The sequence below is a fragment of the Onychostruthus taczanowskii genome, unplaced genomic scaffold (assembly GCF_017590055.1).
Source record: "Onychostruthus taczanowskii isolate IOZ18803 unplaced genomic scaffold, ASM1759005v1 scaffold40, whole genome shotgun sequence".
Lineage (NCBI taxonomy): Eukaryota > Metazoa > Chordata > Aves > Passeriformes > Passeridae > Onychostruthus > Onychostruthus taczanowskii.
In genome coordinates, this window is record NW_024501460.1 from 6362711 (window position 1) to 6390034 (window position 27324).

Here is a 27324-nt window from a genome sequence, read left to right on the forward strand (position 1 = left end):
ATTTTTGTGAGCAAGATTGCTTAATCTTGTTTACAGTTCAAGTCTTTGTTTCTCTAGAAACTACTTTCTACTTCATTGCACACAGAAAAAAAGTCACAGCAAACCTAAGAGGTGAATTTGTAAAGTACTGGTGTCAAAAAGAAAGGTTATCATTTCCCTTATGAAATAAATTATTTTTGTGAAGTCAACAGTACTAAGGCTTCGTCTTGATTTTATTTCCTACACTGAACATTAGGTGTAAATGTCATATCTTTCTTTTGATTTTTATCACGTAAAATGAGGATCACACATAGCATCTATTTCACTGAAGCTATAATGCTCTGTATATTGTGTTCAACATGTAAAGGGCTATAGTATCTATTAGTATCATCATAAAAGCAGTAGCAGTAGATAAATTATTTCCAATTCTTTGGAAAATAAGAACATAAGCTTCCAAATGTTCTTTTTCAAAGGCTTTTGTTTTTCCTACTAAAGCTGCAAAGAATAGTAGATAGACATGATGACTTCAGAATTTAAACACGCCAGAACTGAGTATACCACAAATTAATTTATCAAAAATTAATTTTGAGAGGTATCCTTTCAAACTCTGTTAAGAGTGTGCATATAAAACCAGTATGTACCACAAATCATTACTTTTGCTTTTCTCCTTCTTCTTGCATTATCAGGATGATTTGGAAAAATCAGGTCATCTGAGCAAGAAGGAGTAGGTACACAGGTAGTTGCAGCTGACTAACCTTCCAGACTAGACTCCCTATAATGTGTCCGTGAATTCTGCTCAGCGCCTTGGTTATTTTGCAACTCTGCTCTTGAACCTAACCTCACTTCCAAATACTTAAAATTCAAGAAATGAGTACTCCTTTTCCAAAGAAAGGAAGCAATATTTTTTCTGTATGACTCTGCCTTTTACATATCTCTGCCCTTCATGCAATGTGTTATTTCTTCAGATCACCAGTGAAGGGCCAGCTATGAGTAAGAGGTGAAAGTACTCAGATATTATTGAGTCCAGCAACAGGAACACAGCCACAGCCACACACACCATCCCCACTGTCAGAATTTAAGGTAATTCCACTGTATGCTTACGTTCTTTTAAAAAGAAAAATCTCTTACTTAAAGTAAGTAGTTACTTCTACCAGTGAAATATAATACTCAAAATATAATTATTACAGACCTTTATTACTTATAAGTCCTTTATATAAAAGAATCCATACCTCACTGAATAAACTTCCATTCACATAGGAAACCCAGAGCTTCCAGAAGTTGGGCAGCTGACTCACAACAAGTTTTGTCAACTTTTCAACAAATACAACTTGCTGAGGAGCTTTGTATCGCCATGCTAAAAGGGGGAGAGGAGATGGAAAAAGCAACATTAACAATTTTAAAAATAACAAGAATGTACTAATAGCTTGCTGCTGTACTGTCTTACACAAGTGACTATACAGTATATATAAAACCTTCTGAGTAAAAATAGAAAAATTTAAAGCCTAGTGCAAATACATATTGGGATTATTAAAGTGCTCCAATTCTCCAGTTTTCCTTTGAATCTTGGTATAAATTGGTGTCTACAGAATATGCAAAACTTGCTGAAATTTAACCTTTTTCAGTTTGTAAAAGGTAACAGATCTGTAACTAAGACTTTAAAAACAAAATAACTGAAGTGGAATTGTCAGCCATATATGCAATTAAGCCCCTGCTCATGCAAAAAAATTCAAACAACGTAAAAATAAACTGGATTTTGGGTGTTGCTTGCTACATTAAGTGTAGCATTCATATTGTTAGTGGATGGCATTCAAAAAGAAACAGCAATTTAGTGTTTTACTTTGTAACACTTTTTAATCACCTCCATGCAAGGCTTTAGGCTGAGAAATGACAAGGGTAACAGTAAGACAGCTATTTCAGTAAGGAATGATCTTTTCTGTGAAAAGCATGGTTTCTATCTACTGTGATGTCACCACTGAAAGCATCCTGAGAAGAAGTTGTTTGGCAAGGGTATTGATGACACACACAAGGCCTCAGCTGATTGCGGATAGTCTAAGCTTGAGCTTAGACTAACATTTTCTTTCCCTTTTTGGGTTTAAAGAATCAGAGAGCCAGATATGTGAAGTCATAGAAGGTGCAGTTGCAAGGAGAACCATCTTAGCAAACACACACAAAAGGTATAACAAGCAAAATGTAGTAGGCAGTAGGTGGCCATGCATGCAAGAGAAAATATCTGTAGAAAAAAATACTTTTACTACTTTAACTACATTCTAAGAAGCAAACTTTGAACTTGAATTTTATGAACAGCTCTTTGCTTGCAGAAAACATGGAGGACTTCTTCAGTAAGCAACAATGGTGTATAAGAATAAAGAATTGTATTTCGTAGCGATCAAAACCAAACACACAGTATGTGGGTTTTTGTTTGGGCTTCTTGACTACACCACACAGTGGGGCCTGCAGCTTTTTTTATTTAAAATAGGACAGATGCCTACCATCATCACGGCCAGACTGAAAGCTGCTGCCCCGTTTCAGTGAAGCAGTTTGACTGAGATGGCCGATCGGCGATGGACGCACATCGCTGTCCAGGTCCAGCATGGGGCTGTGGAGCAGTGCAATGCCTGGGCAAAGGGGAAAAAACCCAAAAGTTAGAACAGTTTTGCACATCAGTTGACATGAAAGTGCATGCTGCATGTGGAATTCTAATTTAATTCAGTGATACAAATGTTATCTTACAAAAACATTCTTAATCTTGCTTTATTTAGACTCATTGTTCATCTGTATCAATGCTATTCAATACCACCACTACTGACTCTGTAGCAAAGCCCACAAGTTTCCCCACAAGTACCATGAGGAAAATGCCATTCTTTGGACTGTATCTTTCTCTGTTTATAATTAATGCCCTGCAATTAACAAGTAAATTAACAAGTTCCTTGAAAGCCATGGATAAAAATGTATTTATGCCATTAGTGACATTGTCCATGTTTTTTTTTTCCTGATCTATGTCCTAAATATACTTTTCAACAGCAAAAGTTTCTTTTGTGTCTAGCTGAAGCAGTTAAAGGCAGAGTGTTCAACTATTAGCTGTTTTGGCTCTACGAAGTTCAGGTAGAGAGAATCCATCCATCAGGAAGCAGATGAACTAATGGCACATTTCCTTTGTAAATGTCCTTATTTATACATAACTACAAACCCACAAAATATTTTCCATTATCAAACAATTATTTTTTATTTTGGGTGCCTGTCCACATGTAGGTCACTATTCACAAGTCTAAGTGAGGATCTAATCTGATGGAGGTAGATACTTAGAGTCTAACATGCATTTTGAAAAACAAACATATAAGAAGAATAAGAGGATTATGATAATTTTTTAATGTACTGTGACACTGCCAATAACTTTTTTAAAGTCTAAATTGCTGCTTCATGCATTTCACTTTATAGAGACATTTCTGAAAGTAGTCATCAAAAACTACTTCAGCATTGCTCAACTGAGCTGTAACAAGTAAACTTAAATCAATCAAAATTCCCAGAATTATAGAACATCCCAGGTTGGAAAGGATCTCAGAAGACCATTTAGTCCAACCTTTCATGGGAAAGGGAGCCAGGGTGAGATTATCTAGCACTGTGTCCAGTTCAGTGTTGAAAACCTCCAGTGATGGCAGCTTTACAACGTCACTGGGGAGCTTACTTCAGTGATTGATTGTTCTCAATGCAAAAAAATATTTTCTTATACTGAGACGAAACCGCCCCTGGTAATTAATCCTGAATTTTGTAGTGAGAACCCCAGCATTTGAGTTTATACTGTTGCTCTTTTCCATTGATACCCACATTCACTTAAAATAACAGGAAGGTCACAGAGCATGACCACCGGCTGTAACACTGAAATACTCACATTCAGGAGTAACAAAGCAAAAACTATTCAAAGCACATTTATTCGAGTGTCAGAACAGCATGGCAGAAAAGATACACCTAATCCTTTTACCTCAACAGCTGCGGTTTAAAGAGCAATATAAAGTATTGTGAAATTTATCACAAACTTCCAATAGGTGACAGTATTGGGTTTTCATTTTGAAAGTTCTTTTATAATCCCTTAAAAGGTTTTAAAGAAATTTCCTATGGTCTTTCACGGCAGCATTATCTTCACCAAAATAACTGTCAGTTCTTCCACTCATCATCTTACTGTTCACAGTATAAGACACATAAGTAAATAGATCCAATTTGCTACATCATTCACAATTGTGATTGATACACCGTATTAACTGACTCGGTGAACTCAGCCTTCCTGTCTTTAGGCTGTGCCATGATTCTGTTCACTGCATAACTCCTACACCACTTATTAAAAACAACTCGTCTTTATGACAGCTTTAAAACTGATGAGTTTTCAGCAACAGAGAATCTGCTGCAGTAATTTAAGTGTATTAGCCACCGTCACCACAGACAAGATCTAGAGTCTGTAGATCTTGTTCAAGAGTTTGAACAAGAGTTTGTGGAAAGATTTTTTCCTTTTGAAAGAACTAAAAATGCACAATAATGAGAAACAAAAAACCAAAGCTCCGCAGTAATCAGCATCCAGTAAAACAACCCAGCCATCTTACAGAATTAAGTAAAACCAAAACAAATTAATTCCTCCTCAGATAAAAAACAAATAAAAGAATCATTATCTTACAGAAATTCTACACTGAATAAAAAGAAAATTGTAGAAGACCCTGAGAAAATGTCAGTGTCTCACATAATTCCTGGGATTTCAGGAACATTTGAGTGAGATTTAACATATTTGCACTTTATTTGGAAAAAAAAAAAGAAAGTACGTCAAGAAGGCTAAGTCAAAATTGTCACAGGCATTGCTATTTAAAACATATTTTATTAAAAAATTAAAAAAAACACCGGCAAGAGTGTAGCAGCGTTATTTTCACAAAAACTACAGCAAAAAAAATTCCTCTGATCTCTCTGCATAGAATTTAAGTTCTCAGATTTCAGACAGCGTGTTAATATAAGGAATGTCTTGTAAACAGATGGTGTCTAAATATGACAGTGCCAATTAAGCCTCAGAATTAAGAAAAACAGACACTTACCAAAACACCTTAATGTGAATTAGCTCAATTAAAACCACTTGCTCGAGGTAACTGTATTGCTGCTGTTGCACTAAGCCCATGCAGCCCAAATGGTTTACATATTCACCATGTAACAGAAAACATGTAAAGAATACTCTCTTGTTCCACCAGAAGAAACCACATCATCAGTTTGCTGGCGTACCAGGAAAAGAAAGTTTAACATGAACTAATTTCTTAATTGGTTGTCTAGCATTACAAGCAAGTATAACACAGCAGCAGGGAACTACAACAGCACATATACCCTCAGGACTAATAAACATCTGGACTACATTAGCAAAGCTGATCTTGCTCTCACCCTACCAGAAGATAGCGCTTGAAGACTGCACACTAACACATAAATCTTGTACAAAACACTGAGAGCTAACTTACAAACAATTTTTCTTCCATCCCAACTCGTTCCCTCTCTGGAGCCAGCAGCTTAAATTTAGCAGCGTAATGCAATACAATGAATTAATAGTAGTATGGACTGCAGACAATAATATTTATAAACCTAAATAAACTAACCAAATACTAATTTACTGCCCACTCAGCATTTGATTTGTGTACTATTTTTACATTCCTAGATCCTGAATGTAGGACAGCAACAATTCAACGTTTTGAGAAATTAACTTTTTACTGTGCTAACAGGTTTCAAGAAGTATAAACAACACGGAAAAAATATTCCCACTGGATCTTTACTTTTAAAAAATACACTGCATCTTTAAAGCTACAAAAGTACTTCTTTTCCAAAATACAGCATCTACATGGAGCATTATCTGTGAGTGACTCCAGTGCTAGGCAGTGAGTGACTCCAGTATATTTAACCAAGGAAACACAGGAAACAAAAAGTACTACATTCTCTTCTTCTACCCAGCGGTAAAGACAAAACAGAAGTATAATTAACGGCTTATTACATTTACAACTATGTAATCATGAGAGGATCAAATATGAAGTTTTAAGGCTCTCAGTACTGCTTTAATTTTATTTTTTAAAGGAATTTAGTAAGGTTCAACTATTTGCACACAGATATTTTGAAGGTGTGCATTCAGAGGCTATGTGAAATAAAAATATTTCAGTGGTTTTGTTCACTCCTCTTCTGTTCTAGTGCAGTAAGGTCTTACCAAAATAAGAATTTAAAGAACACAGTAAAAGTACAATTCTTTTTGATATTATTTCTCTAACTTTCTGTAAATCAAAAGCCACCTGCACTGACCCCTAACTGCAGGTTTATCATACTATAGGTTCCTACAGTACCAAACAAACAGTACAGTTTGTCCAAAAAACCCCATTTTTTGGATTGTTACCTGCAATCTCTTGGCATGCAGTGCATTACAACCTCCATTAAAAAGACAACTGACATTAAATTTGCCTAAAATAAGTATTTCCATGGTATGCAAACCAGTCAATGATTTAAAATTTTAAAAGCTGTTTTACCTTCATATTCCTAAATTATTACCAAACTGAGTGTAAAAATTGTTCTGCAATATCCTCTGCTCCACAACTGCCTGGGTTTTTCCCCCCTCTGAGGTCTCGCAGGTAGAGGTTTCTTGAAGGAGTCACACATCTCTCACCTCCCTCAATAATCCAGCCTCAGCTACTCTGCAATTCTGCCAGCCTAGTGCATCAATCACATGACTTCCAGTAAAGATTTTTACAAAAGCTACTGGTGATCAGGGGATTAATATTGTGCCAGTTCTGCAATTCTGCCAGCCCAGTGCATCAATCACGACTTCCATGTAAAGATTTTTACAAAAGCTACTGGTGATCAGGGGATTAATATTGTGCCAGTAATTCCTTCAGTGACAAATAAAATTGTTAACAAGTGACCAACCTTAGGTTAAGCAATTTTTTAGTGAGATTTTCCACATTAAGTCAAATGTCAGTCATTACACAGGCTTGCTCATATTCAACACCTACATCTACATACAACACATACACGACGTATATGAGCAAGATTAATTAAAAAAAAAAAAGACCCTACAAGATGTGCAACCAGGTGAATACAGCTACTGTGTTTTCTCACCCATTATGTATCTCACAGTGAATTTTCTCACAGACTACAATAGCGAGGGAAGGCTGATCTACAGCCTCATGACTCTCTGAAGGGCGGCAGACTTCCTCACCAGCCTCAAACACCTTTGAACACTTTTTCCTGTGCACAGCGGGCCCTTGTCCTGTGCTACAGCCTGACCACCCACTGTTGCTTGTTGACCAAACACACAGTGCCTGGAGCCCGCACCGACACAACCAGGATAAGATTCCTTTCAAGGACACCGCGGTGAGAATTTCCATTTGTCTAGGCAAGAAATTAGGCAAGGAAAAATTACTGAAAAGTTAACCTGCTCAGCAGATGAATAACATTTATTCTTATATTATTCTTATTATTCAGCAGATGATTAGCATTTTATTCTTTTTCTTAAGTACTTTTTCTTTCTCACTGCACATTTCATATTGATCAAGAAAAAAACCAGATTGTTTTTCTATAAAAGAGATGAGCATGGAAGATTTAAATTTATAGAAAAAATGGTTTTGGGAGATATTTAAAAATGAATGCTTTTTTAAATCTTAAGTCTAGTCTTCATTACTGTAAATGTGTTTATAATGAAACTGTTTTTTAGTTTACTACAAAAAGGGTAACTGGGCCTATTCTAGTGGTGTTCTAAGTATTTCACAGCCTAAGGATATGCCTTATTGTCAGCCCTTCAGACCAAAAAGTTCTGAAACAAGAGCCAAGCATTAAAGTTCAGCAGATAAATAAAAATTACTTCATTTTACAAGCTCCAACAGACATTAAGATCATCAGCACTTTTGGAAAAACTCACTTTTACTCCTGAAAAAGTACTGAAGACTGGAGTAGACATAAAGGTAAAATTTGGGCCACTGAAGAGTTTTAATCTATCTTCATTCATAATAATCTTTGAAATTTTGGTTTTAAGCTACCTGTGTTGCTTCTTAATCCCAACAGTTACTCTCTTTATAGTACTTTAATATTATTTAAATATTACATAAAATAAGAGTGCCCCCTGAACTTCTGAACATGCTGGATTCTACTAAAATTTCTAAATTACAGCAAACTTACAAATGCCGGTAGTAAAGGAGGAAAATGAATCTGGCTATCCATTTTTGTACTGATCAATTTTTATTCTCTCTCACTTTTTTTTTTTTTTTTTTTTTAATTAATAACCCATTAAGGGTTTGCTTGACATCTGCTGTCAAAAGGGTATTTCTGCTATGGACAGGGGATGTGGTTTAGACATGAAATGGCTCCCAGCTGCAAGAATTCTTCTTCCAGATGTACAGTAAGCAAAGGCAATGGAAGAGAACCAGCTGCTAGGATAACAAATTGAAAAGGCCCTTTTGACACAAGCCTTGCTGGCCTGTCTGATCTAACAAAGATGGATCATTCATTGCAAGGTGAATAGAATCTCAGTGTGGCACAGAAAAAAAGAGCAACATGGTCTAACCATCCATTTCTCTCTTTCACACCAAGTACAGCTGCTGTTACTCTGGCACAGAAAAACCCTGCAGAATTTTTTATAATATGTGGAGAGCTGAGCATCATACTAAGTGCTGCAAAAAATATATATTTTTCTCACAATATGAACTAAAAAAATTATAATAATAATAAAAAAATCACAGTGACTGTACTATCATACTCCTGTTTGGAGAGCTGGCTCCACATTAGAAACTTTAAATAGGTTTCCACATAGGAAGCTTTAATGTATGTATTACATATTTTGCAAACCAAAGGGCAGCAGAAAGATCACACTACAACCATGTCAGTGTTTCCATTTAAGCTTTAGTTTCTAATCAGGTTAGCCATTAACAGGTAGCTTTTTTCAATAATATTGCATGAAATCTCAAAGATTTGCATTACAGATGAGTGATTTAGGTCACTCAAAGAATCACCATCAAAGGTATTGGCAAAAGTGGTTTTAATAAGAATTTGTAGGAGTGAGACTTGACAAAGTTTGCAACAACCTGTTAAGAAATAAAAGATTTCTCAGCCAGTTTGACGATAACTGGATGGCAGTCCATACCTATTTTAGTTGAAAGGATCATGAAACCTACTAAGCCACTATTAAAGTCTAAGCAAATAACCACTGGCCACACAGAAAATAGTCTTAAGCTCCACAGCTTCTATCCTTATACTTGCATTAAGAATCCCATTGCTTAACTCCTTTTGGCTATCTGCCCAGTGCCTCAGGAAAATTTTAAACTAAACCTCATTTATTTACATTTATTTTCATGTCATTTTATGTCATTATGTTCTTCATGTTTCCTGCACTCCAACAAATCTGGGAAGCATAAACCACAGTAAAAAACTACAATTATGATTTAATAATAAATTGCCAAGTATAGTTGCAATTTAAAAATATGTAAAATCTTAACTGAAGGAAACCATTTAGCATCTAGGTACCAGGTCTGAAAGTCCCTAGATGTCTACAAATCATAAGATCATAGATCAAAAGCAGCAATTGGGGCTTTAGCCAATACAAGGCATCAAACACCAGCACAATTCAGACTACCATTCAAATATTTCTTCCTAGAGATCTAATAAATACTCCTTTGGGTGAGCATATGTTCTTCCATTGTAACCTTTATATTCATGGCTTGAAAAAACACTCTTTTTCCATTTTTTTCTGTCTCATGCATCTCCTTAACATATCTACATACTAAGTAAAAGCAGCAAACTGACTTTACCTACTTGAAGTCCTCCCAGTGGAGAGAACAATGGGATACGACTAGATAGATAACACTAATTCATCTATGCTTCATGAAAATTTCATAACCATAAAAATAGTTTCAAAAACAACAAAGGAGCACAACTGCCTATTCCACGAGTAAGGCAGATAGCATTTTAAGTTTTCTATTTAATGCAATAAATCCATATATTTACAAGCACTACTACATACGCAGCGCTAGAGCTCTAGCCAATTGCACATGGGTCCCACGGCTGCACCTTTAAGGAAAGAACCTGATCATCAGAGAAGCAGGACAATGCCTTAACACAAGGACAGGAGCAAGGGAGCTTAATGATTCCGGCATTCCCAGTACTGCCTCACTATGCCTTAGGCAATGCTGTTTGGTCTCTTTGTCCTGGCTACTTATACTTCAGCACAGGAGGAATTGTGATCTGCTGTCTTGTCTGCACTTTCACTCACTCCTTAAAACATGTGGGCTTGGAGTCAAGCAGTTTCTTACAAATAGGAATACCCCATGCCTGCTTTTTTTTTTTTTTTTGCCTCATAAATGAGGAAGGTCTGCAATAGCAAGAAACAGACAGGCTAAAGGCAATGATGGGTGAGTAACAACAGCCATATCTTAGCACATAATGAAACATTAATCTACACAATGCAAGATTAATCAGCAAACCAACAGGGTTGTTTAGACTGAGGGGAAACATTACAACCATACACATACAGAGTTATTCCTCAAGGGAAACAATACACTCCAAAATGCTGCTGTGAAGTACTTCATACACAGGACTTGAGAGAATTCCCTGTCCTACTTGTACCCATTGAAATAAATGCAACCAATTAACTATTGATCAGATGATGATAGATAATCAATGATAGATAATCACCTAATAGATGATCAGTGTCTGTTAAAATCAAAGGAAAGATTCAATTAAACAATTTGCTGCTGGCAGTTGTCAGCTTCTTAAGTCACAATGCCAAATCATTTGACAAAGCTTAGCACAGCTGGATATGCTCTTTCAGTTTTTGGAAATAATATTAACACAAGTTGGATTAACTGGAAACAGACAGCATTGGAGTCACACAGGATTTCTGCTGATCCCTGAAATAAAATATGAGAAAGAACTCCAAGATCATTACAGTCAAGTAAACTTGCCACAGTTTCTTCTTCCAGGTTTCATCAGAGACTGCACCAAGATATGATATGATATTAAATGGTACTTTGCACATCTAGGAGATAATTGCAATTACTGAGTATTTTTTACAAAATGAAGTTCATCTCTGATAATATACAAGCCCAGAGGTTTTAAAAAAAACTTACTGTGATATAGTGAGGGATTCATACTTAGATCAAAAATACATATTTTGTTAATTGTTTAAATACATATTTGTTAAAACAAACATGTATTTAAATATATCTTTAATACACAAAGTTCTGATAGCACACTCCAATACCTTGGCATCTAAAATAGCTCACACTTATCCTTCAATTTGTAGACCTTTGGCATTTATTAACAAGAGGTCAATCATCAGGTGAGGACCACAGAGAGGATGTAGAAAACTAGACTTAATTCTTGTCAGTACTGGGGCTTTTTTCTGACTGCCATTACTATTGGCCTGGATAAGTCAAAACCTCTCCCAGACAACAGGAGAAGATGCTATTTCTATATATGAAAAGGACATCATTTCAGTTGTAGTGACTAATGGGTCCGCCTTCTTGTTATGTGGACACAACTGAAACAATTTTGTCCCATATAATACAATGTTGACTTATAGTAGTGACTAAATTTAGAGTAAGTTCTTGAATTTACTTAGAATTGTGTTTTAGCTTGTGTAACAAATAATTGCAGTGTAAGCCTTCCCTTCCTGAATACATCACGGCCAGCAAATAAATTCTTTGAGAATATTTGCAGTTTGACAATCATCTGCAAAAATCCTGTCCAGAATGTCTAATGGTTTAAAAAACCCCACCCATATCCAGGTAAGAAAAGCAGAGACTTTGTCTAATTCCAAACCTATTTAAAGTAGTAAAAGTCATGTGTAATGACTCAGAGCACAGTTCTCTTTTCAAAACTAACAAAATAGTAGCAAAATACTTTGGCAAAAGCTCAGCTGAAAGGTGAAAAATTTTGCAGAAATGTAAAAACAGATACAATCTGCTACTGAGGTTTAAGTTTACTATGCTGAAAAGTTTTGACTCAATCAGTTCGAACCCACAGATTCAGTTGGCAAAAGAACGAAGGTGAGAATAGCCAGAAATAGCTAGTATGCCCAAGGTGGAACTACAATTACTGTCTGCTTGTTTCAGCATTCATAATATGAAAACTGCCATCTGCTAGAAACAATGGAAACCTATTATTTTCGTTAGAATACCAGTCTTATGACCCATCTCATCCTCCAAATGCTCGATAAACAAAAAAGTAAATCTTTTTTTGAAGGATGTATTAGATGGACAACTTACATGTTTGAAAACTTATTAACATTTTATCTTAAAATGGCTTATGAATTTATGAACATATAAATAACATGTCTAACTTGTTTGAGTTGATTAGATCCCACAGTCTTGCATAACCAAACTGAGCAAATCTCCAAACCTTCCCTGTTTGAAAAGCATACACCTATTAAAGTAGATTAAAATGCATGCCATGCCTCTGATCACAACCAGCAGTGTTCTACTTGGCTGTTCAAACCAATCCTTCTGAATTCTCTTTTTTCCGTCTCCTACCTGGAGTATGCCAAAATTAAACAACTGTGGAAAGTAAAAATCATGTTCAGCAACTTTCCTTTGTCCTACTAGATACTAAGCAAGAAATTCAATCAGCCAGGATTGATTCTTGAGTATTTTAAAACTGTACAAAAAGCTATAATCAGTGGAACACCACACAGAAGGCTTGAAGAAAATGTCTGGAATTTGATGAGCTGTTAGCATTTCTTTCATACATGCACAAAATATTAACTATTGATACTTTTATTCACTGGGCATTCAAGTTATTTAACTTCCCTCTTCTGTGAGTCAAACAAAGTTGTATCATAATGGCTCCTCTGACATTATGGCTGAGGCAAGCAGTTTTGTTGCAAGAAAAATACCAAACATGTTGAGATTTTTCAAAACAAATATAGGAATTAAGACACTTTTTCCACTCATTCATTGGAGCTTCCACATAAAAATTACATAGACTACTAAAACAAAAAGTATCAAGCACTAAGTATCATCATGTCTCTATTTGTCTCGCTAAAAAGCTGGAAAATGGCCATACAAAATTTTTTAAGTGAGAGAAAAAGCAAGCACAGAATTATTAACCATGGATGTTTTTTCACAAGTGAGTTTTGCTCCTGATAACTTAATGCTGTGAGGCTGATGGCAGTGCCTCATGAGGGCTTTTGACAAGGAAAGAAGATCAGGGGGGTTTGGAAACATTCTGAATTTTGACCAAGACACCAGGAAAAACAGTGTGGCATTCCAGCTGGTTCCACAGCACTTCACACCGTGTAGTGGAACAAGGATGGTCTGTGCACACTTTTAAGCTAAAACTTACTGACACTTGCTGTCACAAGTGATGCACCCCGTGAACTCCACACCTCATGTCACAACCTGTGCAACAGTTCAAGCCTCTGCAGAAAATTTACAGCACATTTCTACAGTAGCTCCAACTCAGTAAAAATGTTGTGATTTCTCAGAAAAAACCCCTTATTTGGCTTGGGATATGCATGCACTAAAACTAAACATGGGAGTTACCTGTAAGTCAAGGGATGCCAGATTCCAACATGCCTATTCATTTCAGAACTGGCAGCAAACTCTGTAAGACTTCTTAAGAAACAAGGCAATGCTTCTATTTCCTAATTTGAAAATCCAGTTTTGAGATTTTACTACTAGAAATGTCAGGCCAGCAACCTTCCACCTCCTGGAAGGCTTTTTATATGTAAGCTAATGTGATCATGTTAATTTGTAGCTAAATTGCAGCCACAGCGGCAAGCCATACCTACACTTTTCTTTAAGGAATAATGTTGTCAAAGACAGAATATAACTATGTATTCATATTGGTCTTAATAATAACTTTGCCTAAATATCCCCTTTGTCCAGCTCAGAGACCTGTGCATATTCAATGCAATCTGAATTTTGAAACTGCACACAAAGAAGAAGAGGACTCCAAAATATCATTCACTACATGGCAAGGAATTAAGCATTATTCCACTGTGTCCCAATGTCCTGGGTATCCATATACTAACAGAATATCTTGTGACAAAGTAATCTAACCAGCAGATTCACAGAACAATCCAACTTGATATGACCTGAAAGAAATGTTTCAAGAGAACAGTAAACCACAGATAAATGATTGAAATTTAATGCTTTTCCCATGTAAAGAGCTTAAAAGTTATAAATTAAGCAAAAAGAAAACTCCAACTGCTGTTTTGTGTTTAACAGAATAAAGAAAATAGAATAAAGAAAAAAATTAAGTCAGTATTCAGCTTTGTAAAAGGCTATCTAAATTGATGGGGAAATCCTAAAATACCCTCTGTACACTAGAATCAAATAAAAGTAAATGACAAATTCCTAAATGTCAATGGGTATATATATACACATATATATATAAAGGTAAAATAAAAATGTATCCTTGCCTTTCTGTTCTTTAACATAGCTCTCCTTGCAGTTGTGCATGAGCTGCAGAATCCACTGATGCTGAGCACCAATGCACTGCCAAGCTGGGTCCCCAGGCGCATGAAGATCAGAAAGATATCTGTAAAATCCAATCCAAAAATCACAGTTCTGACCTGACACAGTGAAGGCCTCATTGAAACAGACCAAACATGTACTAAGAAGTACTTTTGCTTTTGTTTACATAATTTCAAATATTCAAGAATAGTATTAAGATACACTCACATTCACTGCAAACAGGTTTGCATTTTCCCTTCTTCAATTAGTGAGGCAAAATTCCACCAAGAAATTTTATACATAAAAAACCCTTTAAGATCATATTAAAATGTATTTTCAGTTGTGTCTCTAGTGAAGTATGCAGGAAACCAAACTCTTTATCTGCAAGGTTGCAGTTTAGTGCTTCAGATTTGAGGGAAACCAGTGATGGCATCTCAAGCACATAAAATATAGTATTTTTCTTCCTACTGATACTATATGTATGTAATCTTAACAAGTAATTAGAAAAGGAATTAATTTCTGGCAGCTCATTAATTTTAGCACACGCATGCACAAACATATGTAAATCAAGCTCCTGCGTTGCCTCTTTGTTTATTTTGGTCTGGTGGTTTTTTGTCCACGCAGAGTCTGAAAAAAAAAGAAAGGGGAGAGATAACAGAAAGGATTATGGCTTCTAAATTGCAGAAGCAAGATACTGTCTGTCTTTAGGGAGAAAGGAGTATTAGAAGCCAGCTATTGTGATTTCAAAGAGAACACAAAAGGAATGTAGTGTCATGTATGGCATTCAAGACTATCTGACAACAGGACTTCCAAAAGAGTATTTTCAAAAAGTGGTAGCTGCTCTACTGTTTGAGGCACTCTGTTATATTTTGCATTAATGAGACTCAGGACAGATTAAAATAAGTCAAGTTGCTTAAGGTGAACTATACTGATAAATTATCTTAAGCAGCGCAGGGAATGTTTACTTCCTCACAAAAGCTGTTTTACTACTATAATACCTAATGTTAATTAGGATTGTGTTGAATTCTGTCTTCTTTGACAAACGTCTGCAGCACTTGAAGAAAAAATAAACTGTCAAAGTAGGACTGGTTGGATGGATGAGAAAATTATACAACTAACCATTTTGACAGAGTAACATTTATAAATTATGAGCTCAAGTCCTTTTCAATGTTATGGAGGACTTTAGTCTTTTCTTAGGCACAAAACTAAAAAAAAGAATTACCACTGATCTTGAAATACATACATCTACTCGGATGCTAAGTGCTATGGTAAACTATTTCTGAACAGTATAAAATAATTAACAGTGTGAATACCCTAATACAATGAGAGGAAAATATTAATTGAAGCATAATTATAAACATTAAAGGAGAAAATGAAGTATTTTAGGTCTTGGTCAGCCTTCAACTTCAGAGACATACAAAACAAGTGTATCAAGGAAGAAAAAACCCTCATAAAAACAGTAGGATTTATGCAAACTATTTTACAATTTGGATTTTGTTAGTCTCATTTTTGCTGAAGTCCCCTGAAAAAAATTTACTTTATACCTTGCCTTCAGAAAATTTACACTAATATACCCACATATATTTAGAGTAGTGAAACTAATTTAACAGTTTTGTAGGCTGGGATTCTGTTGATTCATTAGAACTAAATTATTTCACATTCATCCACTCCCTGCTCTTCTTTATTATATACTTCTACATATGGAATACATTTGGTTACATTAACAGAGTCTGCTTTAACATAGTCTGGGGTATTTTTAAAGATTCAATAGTTCAAGACAAATGGTTAGAAAACAAAACACCTTAAAAACAATCAATTAAAACAATCAACCCCAAAAACTCAAGCAAGAATCAATGAAACAGAACCAACCAAAAAAACCCCACAAGAAACCCCAAACAAAAACCTAGAATCAAGCACATGTACAACTCTAAGTCTTTCAAAGAACCATTAGAGAAGGTCCTAAGACCTGGCTTAGGTTAAGCAGCTGCTCTTTAACGTTTTCAAGTGTCACAGAGAAAAGGAATAGCCAGTGCCACCTTCACAGACATAAAACACTGAACTATTCATCTTAAAAAGCAATTCCAATGAATAGGCAATATTTGTGGAGCATCCAGAAGAATGAGAAGCACTCTACATAAATGCACACAGGTCACTGTAGTCATAAACTCACACGATGCAAAGGGACCCAAGACACCAACACCACACTTGGGCCTGGTGCACACACAAAACACTCAAGACCTCGTGCAGGTGTCTGAATTTTACAAATGCTTCCTGCACAGCACATTTGGTCTGCTTCTTTTACAATAACTGATAAAAACACTGAGATTGTCAAGACATACTAGCAGTCCTGGTAGCATCCAAATCTCAAAAGCTTTTTAAATAAAGCCATCAAATGTTCCAGAGCACTCTAAAGTTTGGCACCAAGGACTGAAAGGTTGAAGTCTACATCAGCTTATCTCAGCAGTCCTACAACAGACATCAGTTTTGTGAAAAACAGGTAATCTGTAAATGTTAATGAAAACTGGGCAACTGGTTCACGTTCATGAAATACAAAGGAATTTTGTTGTTTAGCCTGAGCAGTAAAAGAGCTAGTATCACTTTCAAACAACAGAACAGTCTGGATCAAAGCCTCCCTGTCATCTGGCTCAGGACGATTCCATTTCAATGTCAAGTCAAGCTGAAGTGTAAGACAAGTTAATAAGAAATCCATTTTGAGGTATGCAGACTAGGACTGGTCATTTCAAACACAGCTTGCAATATGTCTTATTAGAGAATGCAACAAAATCTCAGAGACATGCCTTAAAGATTCAAAAAGTTAAATTCAAATCTCAGTTATGCTGTGTTAAATTGCTCCCATTCAAGAACTGTTTTTTAGTCATTCAATAAACAATCCGGTACCATTCCATTGCCATTATTTACATAACCATGAAGTCTCAAAATATTCACAGCTTTAAAATCAGTATTTAAACCATAGTAAAACTAGTCACTAGCCTATTTAGGAAACACTTAACACCATATGTCTGGATGAAGGCACTAGGCAAATGATTACCTTATATAACGTTTCTGATCATGCAATGTTGATGGAGTTTCAAGCAGCTTATCCAACAGAAGTTCTCGTAAAGCTTCAATTCTGGTTTCAACTTCAGCATAATCTAGGAATAGGGAGCAGGAATAAATCCAATGTGTCCTTAAGCAGTGTCATGAACCAAAAATTACATTATTTTCCTAGGGTATCAGACACTTCTGGAGTTAATGTGGAAATCAATATAAATCATTTTATAACAAGCCACATCTGAATATAGTATACATGACAGTTTTATAAAACCAGAGAATTAGACTTTCAAGTCTTTCTAACAATATGTGAGAAAGATACCCAAAGCCACATTTTAATTGCTGTAATCTTTTTATATGTCCAGTAATACTAAGCCTAGATAAATAAATAAAATTGGCCGTGATTCCACATTTTGTAGTATATACCTCACTAAGAAAACTTGCCAGATATATTGCCTAGAATAATTGGCACCTATAATTCTGTAATTTGTATGAATGAAAATCTGTATCATACTCACATAAAGCTCTCTGGTCTCCTGTGTGATTTTTAGCCTTTAAGCTAAAAAAACCCGAAACCATTAAATAACAGAACCCGTATCTTACATTTTTTGAACACTTGAACCTCTGTCTTTCCGAAGAGGGATTTGGCTTTTTCGTAGTCATTAATAACCACATCATAATCGCCCTTAAAAACAAAACCAAGCATTTACATTGGTCAAGAAAAAGACTAATGTCAAAAGGCTACTTTCAGCAAACAGAAAATTATTTTTGAAGCGTTATACCTTCTGGATATTTCTTTCAATGTTTAAGGGAAGATTGAAAAGAAATTTAAAGCGCTGAAGAACATTAAGCGCATTTCTCGTTGAATCAGCTTTGTCCTTGCGACCCAGCACTTCTTGAAATAAGGTATCTGCTGTGTTACTGGCTCCTATTTCAAAAAGGGGTGACAGTAAGAAAAAGTAGAGTAAGTAATCAGTTGAAATCACAAACACATTTTCTTCTTTTTAATGAGTTATTCAAGGTTTTTTTAGAGCAAATGAGTAATTATTGCTGATTTTCATACTTTTTTGTTTAACTGTGTTAACATTTTACAACTGCTGAAATTCTATTTCAAAGTGAACCACTTAGCATTTTAATGTGGTAAGACCCCTGTGAGATTAAAAACAATCACTCTTTCCTATTTCAAATGCTTAGCTTTGCTGCAGATATTTTATAGTTTGCTTTGGCTCCAGATGTACATTTTACAACCAAATTATGCATCTCAGGATATAGAAAAAATCATAGAAAGCTTTACTTTTAAAATAAGTATAATTATATTTTGGTAATTAATGTCAGAGCTTTTAAAGTTATCACTGAGTTTGGCAAACAATTGTTTTAGGTTTCCAAGTCAAGTCTTAAAAATTATAGACAATATTTGAACCACTTAAAAGTACCGATGGTCATGACAAAGACAACATCATGACTAAAAACGTCTAACTAGCTGGTTACTGTAACAGAATGAATACAGATTGTCTCCACATTACATTAAAACTCTTACTGGATTCATCACACACAGGATGAAACCTTAGTCAACAATTCCATGTATTTAAGTCTCTATACTATCTACGAATACTCTTCAATAAATACATTAAATATTGCCCTAAAACCTTTTCTATTCAAACTAAAAAGCCTTCTGTTTTCTAATAAAGATTGTTTCCTAACACAGAATAATACAATTTCATTTACAGTAGAGAAGTCTTACACTGCATATGAATATTTGCATTTTTCAACTTATGACTTACTTTTAATTAACCAAAACAAAACAAAAAAAGGGGAACTGCTTTAGCCTTTTTGATCATTGCATGTAGAAGTTTCTACATTATCTGGTCTAGTGACTATACTTTAAGCAAAGATGAAAAAAATTACATCAGTCTCGCTGGGTGGCTTGCATGCCATTTTCTCTAGTCAACACCGTGGGTGGCCTGCTCATGTTAAAAGTAGTCTTTGTAAAATAATTGTTATATCTAAATAATGTTTAAACTTTGTTGAAATTTTGAAGCCTTGATGTAAAAAAAGTTTTGTCAGGACATCTATTTCCACCACATACTATTCTGCATAGAATACTTTAATCCATTAAGGAGAAATGCACAATGAAAACAGTCAGCTACACATTTAAATACAGATCACGTTAAAGTATGATTTTTCTCAAGTTTGTAAGAAACTATTGTTTTGTAAATCTTTCTAGTAAATAACATTTTTTTTTTGTTTGAATTCATATGTTTCTTGTCCATTCTTTTAACAGCCCAGAAGCAACGTGCTGTACCTGAAAATTGAAGTAATATTCATAAATTTCTTTTTCATTTTTTGCTTTCTTTTTGATTTAATGCAAATCTTTTTTCAAAGGTAATTGACAACTGCAGGAAGACCACAGTGATTTATATTTTCATCTCTTTATGAAATCCTCAATTCAGGTAAATTATTCTACTTTTTTTTTAAGGGTACTTTTTCTGTTTTATAAGAAATTGAAATATATCAAATTACTTATTCATGTATTAATGAAATTCAATACTTCATGCAAAACAGGTCTATCTTTTTAGAATTAAAATACTGTAAGATTTCTTGCCTCCTCTCCTCATTCCTCCAAATCTTTTCTACAAGAACAATCCTTATCTCTTGATTACTGATTAACCATCCATGGATAAAGTTCCAGTTCTTATACTGACTAATTATGTTTTCAAAATGGATGATTCATCTACAGCACATGAATTTTTTTACTTCAAAATAAATCTCTAGTTATTCAACAATTGTCTTAGAGCCTGACAAAAACCATACATAATGGAATTTGATTTGCCTCCTTTAATATACAATTCTTCATTAAATTAATTATAAGGTACTGTATGTTTTTAATAAACAATTTAACAGCTTGTTTAGCAATTAAATTGAGCAAAAATTCCAAACATCTATAATTCCAGCTAAAACACCAAACTGTTCTTTTACTATCCCATGCCACTTCAATTCAAGAATTTGGAACCCTCTTAACACACATTCAGATGCTGTGGAAAACATGCTCATTTTTAAGGGTTTGTAACCAAGCTCACACAACAGCAGTTGTCTCTCAAAACATGGACCTACAGTCCATAAAATGCATAATTCAACTACAGAATTAAAGTAATCTTTGAAAGCAGTCCCTGCTACTTATGGATTATGGAAGCATTTCAATGGTCAGGCAAGAAACAAAGCTTTGATCCTAAACTACTTTGCATAATATTATTTACTCTTTTTAAATCCTTGTATTCCTACTTCCCTGCCTCCCACCCATCATGACTTGCAAAGCATCGTGAGGAAAAGCAGCCAATTCTTTTCATAGCAGAGCCAAACTTCAAACCACTCTGAAGTGTCTGGCACAAGTTCCTCCACCGTTCCAGCTTGAAAAAGACAGCTTGCATTGTCTACATACAGAGTTCAGCCACCGTTTATCAAATGAACCAGTAATTATATATTATAGGTAAATTTGTCTTATATTAGCGTATACAGGAAAATAACACAGACCTAAATTTTTGCTTTTTTATTTAAAATACGTTACACAATTTAGTACAAGGGAAAGTTCTCCCCAAGGAATCTGTGCTTGGTGCATGACATGGCCTAAATACAGAGCACTGAGGATTGCACTGGAAAATTTCAACAAATGCTTCTTTTTCTCCTACCTAGATGTACCAAATATTCTGCACACAGACACATGCTACAGTCTTTATATAGAGGTGTGAGGCTTGATGCGGTGTTTCTTGGTGATTTAAAAAATTTTTTGCAGTTTGTTTTTTTTTCATTTCAGGCATCAAGATGAGGGAATAACAATGTTCAAACTACACCTTTATTGTGAGCATCAAGGAATCCCTACTGAAAAGGGCTAGAGCTGTTCACAAAACCCCCTGCTTTCTTTGTGCTCCCCACACAAACACACATACAGTCACTGCTTTCTTCATACAAGAGAAGAAAAACAGTGAACTTCCATGTCACTTTCTTGATTTCATAAAACACAGTCAGACTTTCCAACACTGAGTCAGCTATCTGCATGTCATTCCTGCTTATTGATACAGCACTAAGGGAAACATCCCTTCCTCTGTGAAAAAAATCACAATGAAACAAAGTAAAATTATCTTGGCAGAAGTCCCAGAATTTAAAAAAAAAAGGAACTTTTTTGATCTGATGAAACACATACCAAACTGCAGCAAATTTAAGCTACATCTCTCAATACAACCTTACAGCTAATACAGAGAAAAAGAAAACTGACTGCTTTTCATGGTTTCTAGAAAGAATGCTCATGCCAAATAGTATAAATACCACCACACTAAGTGGAAAATATCTGGTCAATAGGACCTTGCTACTGCAAATATCTTATAACTGGGTTTTTTTCTGCCTTGCTTGAACATCTCACAATCCTGGTATTTAGCTCCGATTATCCTTCTACACTTCTATCCACGTAGTTCCTCTGTTTTCCTCATCCACTCAAAATCGCAAGCCAACCAATATTAATCTAAAGTAAACACTTTAGAGCATCTTTATTTTGATTTTTATTTGCTTTGTTACCACAAACACTGCCAAAAGTCGTGACAACCGCTTCTACTTATTTCAAAAGATGCATTATCACACCTTGGAACCACTATCACCAAATAGGGAAGGGATGAGAGACTGTTTTCTGCTTTCTGCAGTATTTCTAGGAAAATATTAAAGCCTGTTAGAAAGTCCAAAGTCCATAAATAGTTGCTGCTGGAAGGACAAAACTTACTGTTCAGTACATTCTCCAGTTTTTGCGTCATGGATCCTTCTACTTTTTCCGTTCCATCCGCTTCCAGTTTTTGATGGATTGCTAGAATAAAGAGTCTAGTTAAAATGCAGAACATTTTAATAGGCGGGAACACATTACATCAAAGTGACACTTTTAAACATTTTAAAAATTAAAAATAAAGTGTTATTTTTCTCTTTAGACACAAAAAAAATACAAACATGTTTCATGGCAGCAGAGCCTAGTGGAAGACAGGGCTTAGAGCCAGACACTAGAATTTTAACCATTACTTTGACATAGACTTCCTGTATCTTCTTGAACAAGACAGTAATGCTTAAGGAAAAAATCCACAAACATATGGACAGAATAATCTATTAGTTATTATAATCTAAATTAGCCATCTTGTACAGGTATTAATTAAAATTTGTATTTTGAAAAGTACCATTTAAACATATAATACTTCTGCTTTGTAAGTCACTGATGTCACAAAAAAGAAATCAGCAATAATTTAAGGATAGAAAGGGAGTCACTTGGAATCTGGATAATGCCAAAATCAAGTGCTACAACATTCCCCCATCACTTCTTTTCATCTATAAAAAGGCACTCCTAAATACAATTTTAAAGTTTCTTGAAGGATTAACCATTATCACAATCTTTCTGTGTGATTTTGCTCAAAACAACAGGAAAACAGAGAGGGGTTTATTTTTTTTTTAAATTATGCTTTATTTTTTTAAGATGCTATTTTTCTCCTGTCCTAAAATGCCAAAATTCTGAACTCTTATTTCTGTGTGGCATTACTAATGGAGGTGGAAATGCACAGTGCCAGCACTAATTTATTATTTTACTATAATTTACTCTAATATCTTTTGCAGGGAGGGGGAGACTTACCAGCACAGCCTAATGACACTATCTTACTCCAAAAATACGAACAGTGAATGTAGTGTAGATAGTCCTTTCTTCTACTTCCCCTCTATCACAGAGCCCTCCTTCCCTCTTCTACTGTTCAGCATAACCAGCACAAACCAGTATTTCTCTCTTTTAAAGTATTATTCCTCTATATATGCAGCACATATAAAATATGATTTTCCTTTCAGGTTTTTAATCTGATAACATGCAAAATCTGCTCAATCAAATAGCCATCAGCTCCTATTGCTTTAGATATATTTGAGGCTTAAAAAAACCTCCTACTGCTTTCCGCTGGTTCTCAGTAGAATGGAGTAAAGCTAAGCTACTCCTGAAAACAGTGATACCCATTGCTTTGAAAAAAGCAAGTAATGATGTATTTTAGTTCAAAACACAGATACACTTCTGAAAGCAGCTTTTCAACTATTCCAGCTTATCTTGCTCTGGTTTGTATGGCAGAGCAAACTGAGCTCCTCAGCTGGATTCTTTTAAGGTGAAACAACATTAGAAGAAGCTCCCCAAGACTACACCGGAGGTGCTGAAAGAGATATCTGGAATTCAATCCACTGGGTGAAATTTGAACTAGGTATGAAATATTGCCATAAACTGCCCATACCATGCATACAGAGATGTCATTGCCAACTGGTTCCCTCTCCAGTGCCATCCCTACTTGCCCATGCCATGTAGATGCAAGCTAACAACTGAATAAGGACAGGAACCCTGGGGCCTCAGTCCTACTGCAAGGAGTGATCCTGAAACAGGATGGCCCGTTATAGTCTCCAGCCTCTTTCAAAGGAGCAATTTTCATTGGGGGAAAATAGAGGAGACAGGTGAGTAAGGCCAATGTATAATTTAAAAAAAAAAAAAAAAAAAAAAAAAAAGAGAGAAAAAAGAAGGAAAAATACATTATTCTCAAACATCCAAATTCGACCCTTCCATCCCTTGATCCTACACAAAGAATTACAGGAAGCCTTGCTTTCATGAAAATACAAGAGCAACTCTATTTTCGTTCTTAAAGTTATCAGAGGGGAAAAAGATCTAATTAGGACACCATATTTCTTAAGATAATCAACCCTGAAATGAAATGAACTAAAACTGACAGATTCCTGTACATTTTAAGGACTAAGAGATCTATTTTAAGATCTATCTATCTTAAAAGATGGTGTGTTGTTATCTGTCGCACGTATTTTGTGTACAATGGGGACAGCACTTGCCAACAAGAATACTTCTACAATTTTATAACAAAAGCATTAGTGGCTCTACTGACATGACTCCACTTCTATATATCATTTTCAGTCAGAGGTAGTCAATTATTGTAGTGCAATTAACTTTACATACTGAAAAGCAAGTTCAGCAGAACAGCAACCACAACATAAACATTTTAAAGCCAAATGTTGCAAGTACTATTGGAATCACATCAAGCTGTAATGATTTCAATTCACATATCTTGAAATCATTCTATGAAACATGCTTTTGAAAGATACTTTAAAAATAGATGTGGATTAAAGTCTAAGTTACATACTGCCTCAGAGGTTTTTAAAATTTAGCATTTTGGAACCTTTAATTACATACCATTAATTGCTGACCAATGCATTATCACACAGCTTCTGAAGGGGGCACACCTAAGCATTTCCAAAAGTGAACTGTAATATCTAAACATCTATCAAAGCATACATACTGGCAACAAAAGGTAAAACATGATGAGGACTTCTTTCTTGTACATAAGTTTTGGAAGAGCACTATCTACCATGTTAGAACCTTCAAAAAATCTCAAAATGTAGCTTCTTATTATAAAGGCAGCTTATTTAGAAATTACGATGATATTAAAATTAAAATATCATGAACTTTAACCAGTTGCTGAAAGTTAAAATACATCTTTCCAAAACAATTCTCTTTCCCATCTTGTTCATAAAAGAACATACAATAGCAATATACTATTCCCTCCTCTTCCTTTTAGAAGGCAGAAAGCAATTTCTTTTCACATTGTGAAAAGAATGCTATTCATTGTGAAATATGCTATTGTGCATAGCAACCTGGAAAACAGTATTCAAGAATCTTAGTTCAAAAATTTTGATGTTGGGAATCCAGGAAGAATAGTCCTATTAAGTCAATTCAAAATGCACTTGCAGACAGAGAAAAGTATGCCAGCCGGGCAAAAAAAAAACAACAAAAAACCAAGGTGTTGAGTTTCAGAAACATGGAAAACATTGCAGAGTACAGATAAAGGGATATTAAGCATACGTAACTAGCAGTATAAAAAAAAGGCGTTTTTGAACCATTGTCTGAAATAAGGTATTTTAGGACATTCTGTAAAGTCTAAACCTACTTAAATTACTCTGTGTTCACACAATAAATTTGTAATATTTCCTTCTACACGTTTAAGCTACTTTGTTTACTGTAGTTATTTTTACACATCATATTCTGATTTAGCAATAGAGAACACATTCATTGTGTTCCAAGGCTGAGTTACAAAAGAAAAAAAATGTCTTAAGTTTCCACAGTGAAAAAAGCTTCCTGATAAAGTCTGAGCTTACTCCATCTGCATCAAATGATTTTGAAAGTGCATGTTCCTTCCATGAAGACCAGACAAAAAGTCGTTGATTTAAAAGTTTAGACAAGCCAAACTATATGCAGTCATGAAAAGTATCTGTAGACCTCATTTTTGAAAGGGATCTAGAGACACTCAAGTTATTTTTTTCTCTTAAAGCACTAAATCCATCTAATAGTGGGATGATACTGTTTGGGACAACCCCTGTTCTCCTGTACCCAAAGTGCTTCCTTTTGCTGGATCTAGCAATCACACAGCTGCAGGGCAGCTGCAGTGAGATAATTTGGTGCAAAACCAACTCACCAAGGAAGAAATGTTGCTTTACTGACCAGTGAGCTTGCCTCAGTGGCAGCACTGCAGTATAAGCAAAGGAGCGTACGGCCAAGGGAAGGTGAAAAGACATCCTGTTCTTTCCCCACTACCAGTACTTAGGATTACCTTCAAATGCAACTTCTTACTCTCAACTCATCACTGGCTGCAATAAGAGTAAGGAGACAATTTTAGGTCTTTGAAGGCTTGAAGTAAAGGATGGATGGGATTTTTCTTGAGCTGCCACTTACCCTGGATTTACCTGACACAAACTATACAAGTTAGAAAAGCAGCTGGAAAACCAGCAGAATCTGTTTGTTATTTTTAGGAGCTTTACTGAAAGAAGCATACAGTAAATAAAAATGAGGAAAGGCTACATCTGGATGCCTCAGCTAAGGCCAGCTAATTAATTGTATTTTGTATCATCTTTGCCAGTAAGTGTTCACATTTCCTAGCTAAGTCAGGATATTTAAAGGCTTGCAAACTCCACAGCTGCAGGCAGAAACTGATTAATAATAGTGAATAAACTAAGTTCAAAACTCACAACCTCTAACTGCAGCTAAATATACCAGAACACATGCAAGGTTTAATCTGGCAAATAAGCCATAATACAGGCCTTGTATTAAAATAAACTGCAATTAATTCATTGCTACTTGTGTTGAAAATAATCTTATTTAATCTAAGAAAGGCTATGGGGCTTTTTGTTAGATTTATGGTAACCATGAATCTAGTAAGTTAAACCACACTTGCCGGGATCATGCAGCTTTTGATTTGCAAATTTCACACTTGATTGCCTCATTAGATATTTTTAAAAGGTATTTTGAGATAGACACCAGGCATGGCATTCTCAAAAGTTCCTCAGCCTCTCAGCTCAAAGCAACACATATGAACATCTTCTACCATTTTCTGACTAAAGGATGGTTAGAAATGCATTTGGCATTTGAAAATCTTACTCATGTCGTAGAATCTCGGTTAAAGAAAAAAGTACTTGAAATAAATCACATCCTTTTAGTCAGATGCAGAAATCAGGAGGGGGAAAAATACAAGAAGCGCAAGGCTGACAGAAAAGCATTTAAGAAGACCGGATGTGGGTAACTAAGAACCTGGCACCAAAGAACAATAATGGAGGAACCAAGAACACATTAGAACATTGCCAGGATTCATGCCTTATGCATGAATAAAAATGCCTTAGGTTTCCTTTATTGGAAGACTAACAATTTTTTGTAATTTTAGCAAAATATAAGAAGGTCATTGATGAGGAGAGCATCCCTATGTAAGGTAAAAACTGTTCTGAATGGATTTAACAGGACGGCATGGCTGCATATAAAGAGGAAAGCAAT

General features: G+C 35.2%; 1 protein-coding gene across 1 annotated transcript in view; it reads right to left on the bottom strand.

The window, feature by feature from the left end:
- Positions 1-27324, bottom strand: part of EXOC2 (exocyst complex component 2) — a 111319-nt gene that overhangs the window by 56106 nt on the left and 27889 nt on the right. Inside the window, exons 6-12 of the mRNA XM_041413223.1 lie at positions 22228-22308; positions 18248-18393; positions 18069-18150; positions 17464-17566; positions 14381-14499; positions 2469-2594; positions 1209-1333 (exon numbers count right to left, since the gene is read on the bottom strand). Coding sequence (XP_041269157.1) covers positions 1209-1333; positions 2469-2594; positions 14381-14499; positions 17464-17566; positions 18069-18150; positions 18248-18393; positions 22228-22308 — 782 coding nt within the window. The remainder of the gene's footprint in view (positions 1-1208; positions 1334-2468; positions 2595-14380; positions 14500-17463; positions 17567-18068; positions 18151-18247; positions 18394-22227; positions 22309-27324) is intronic.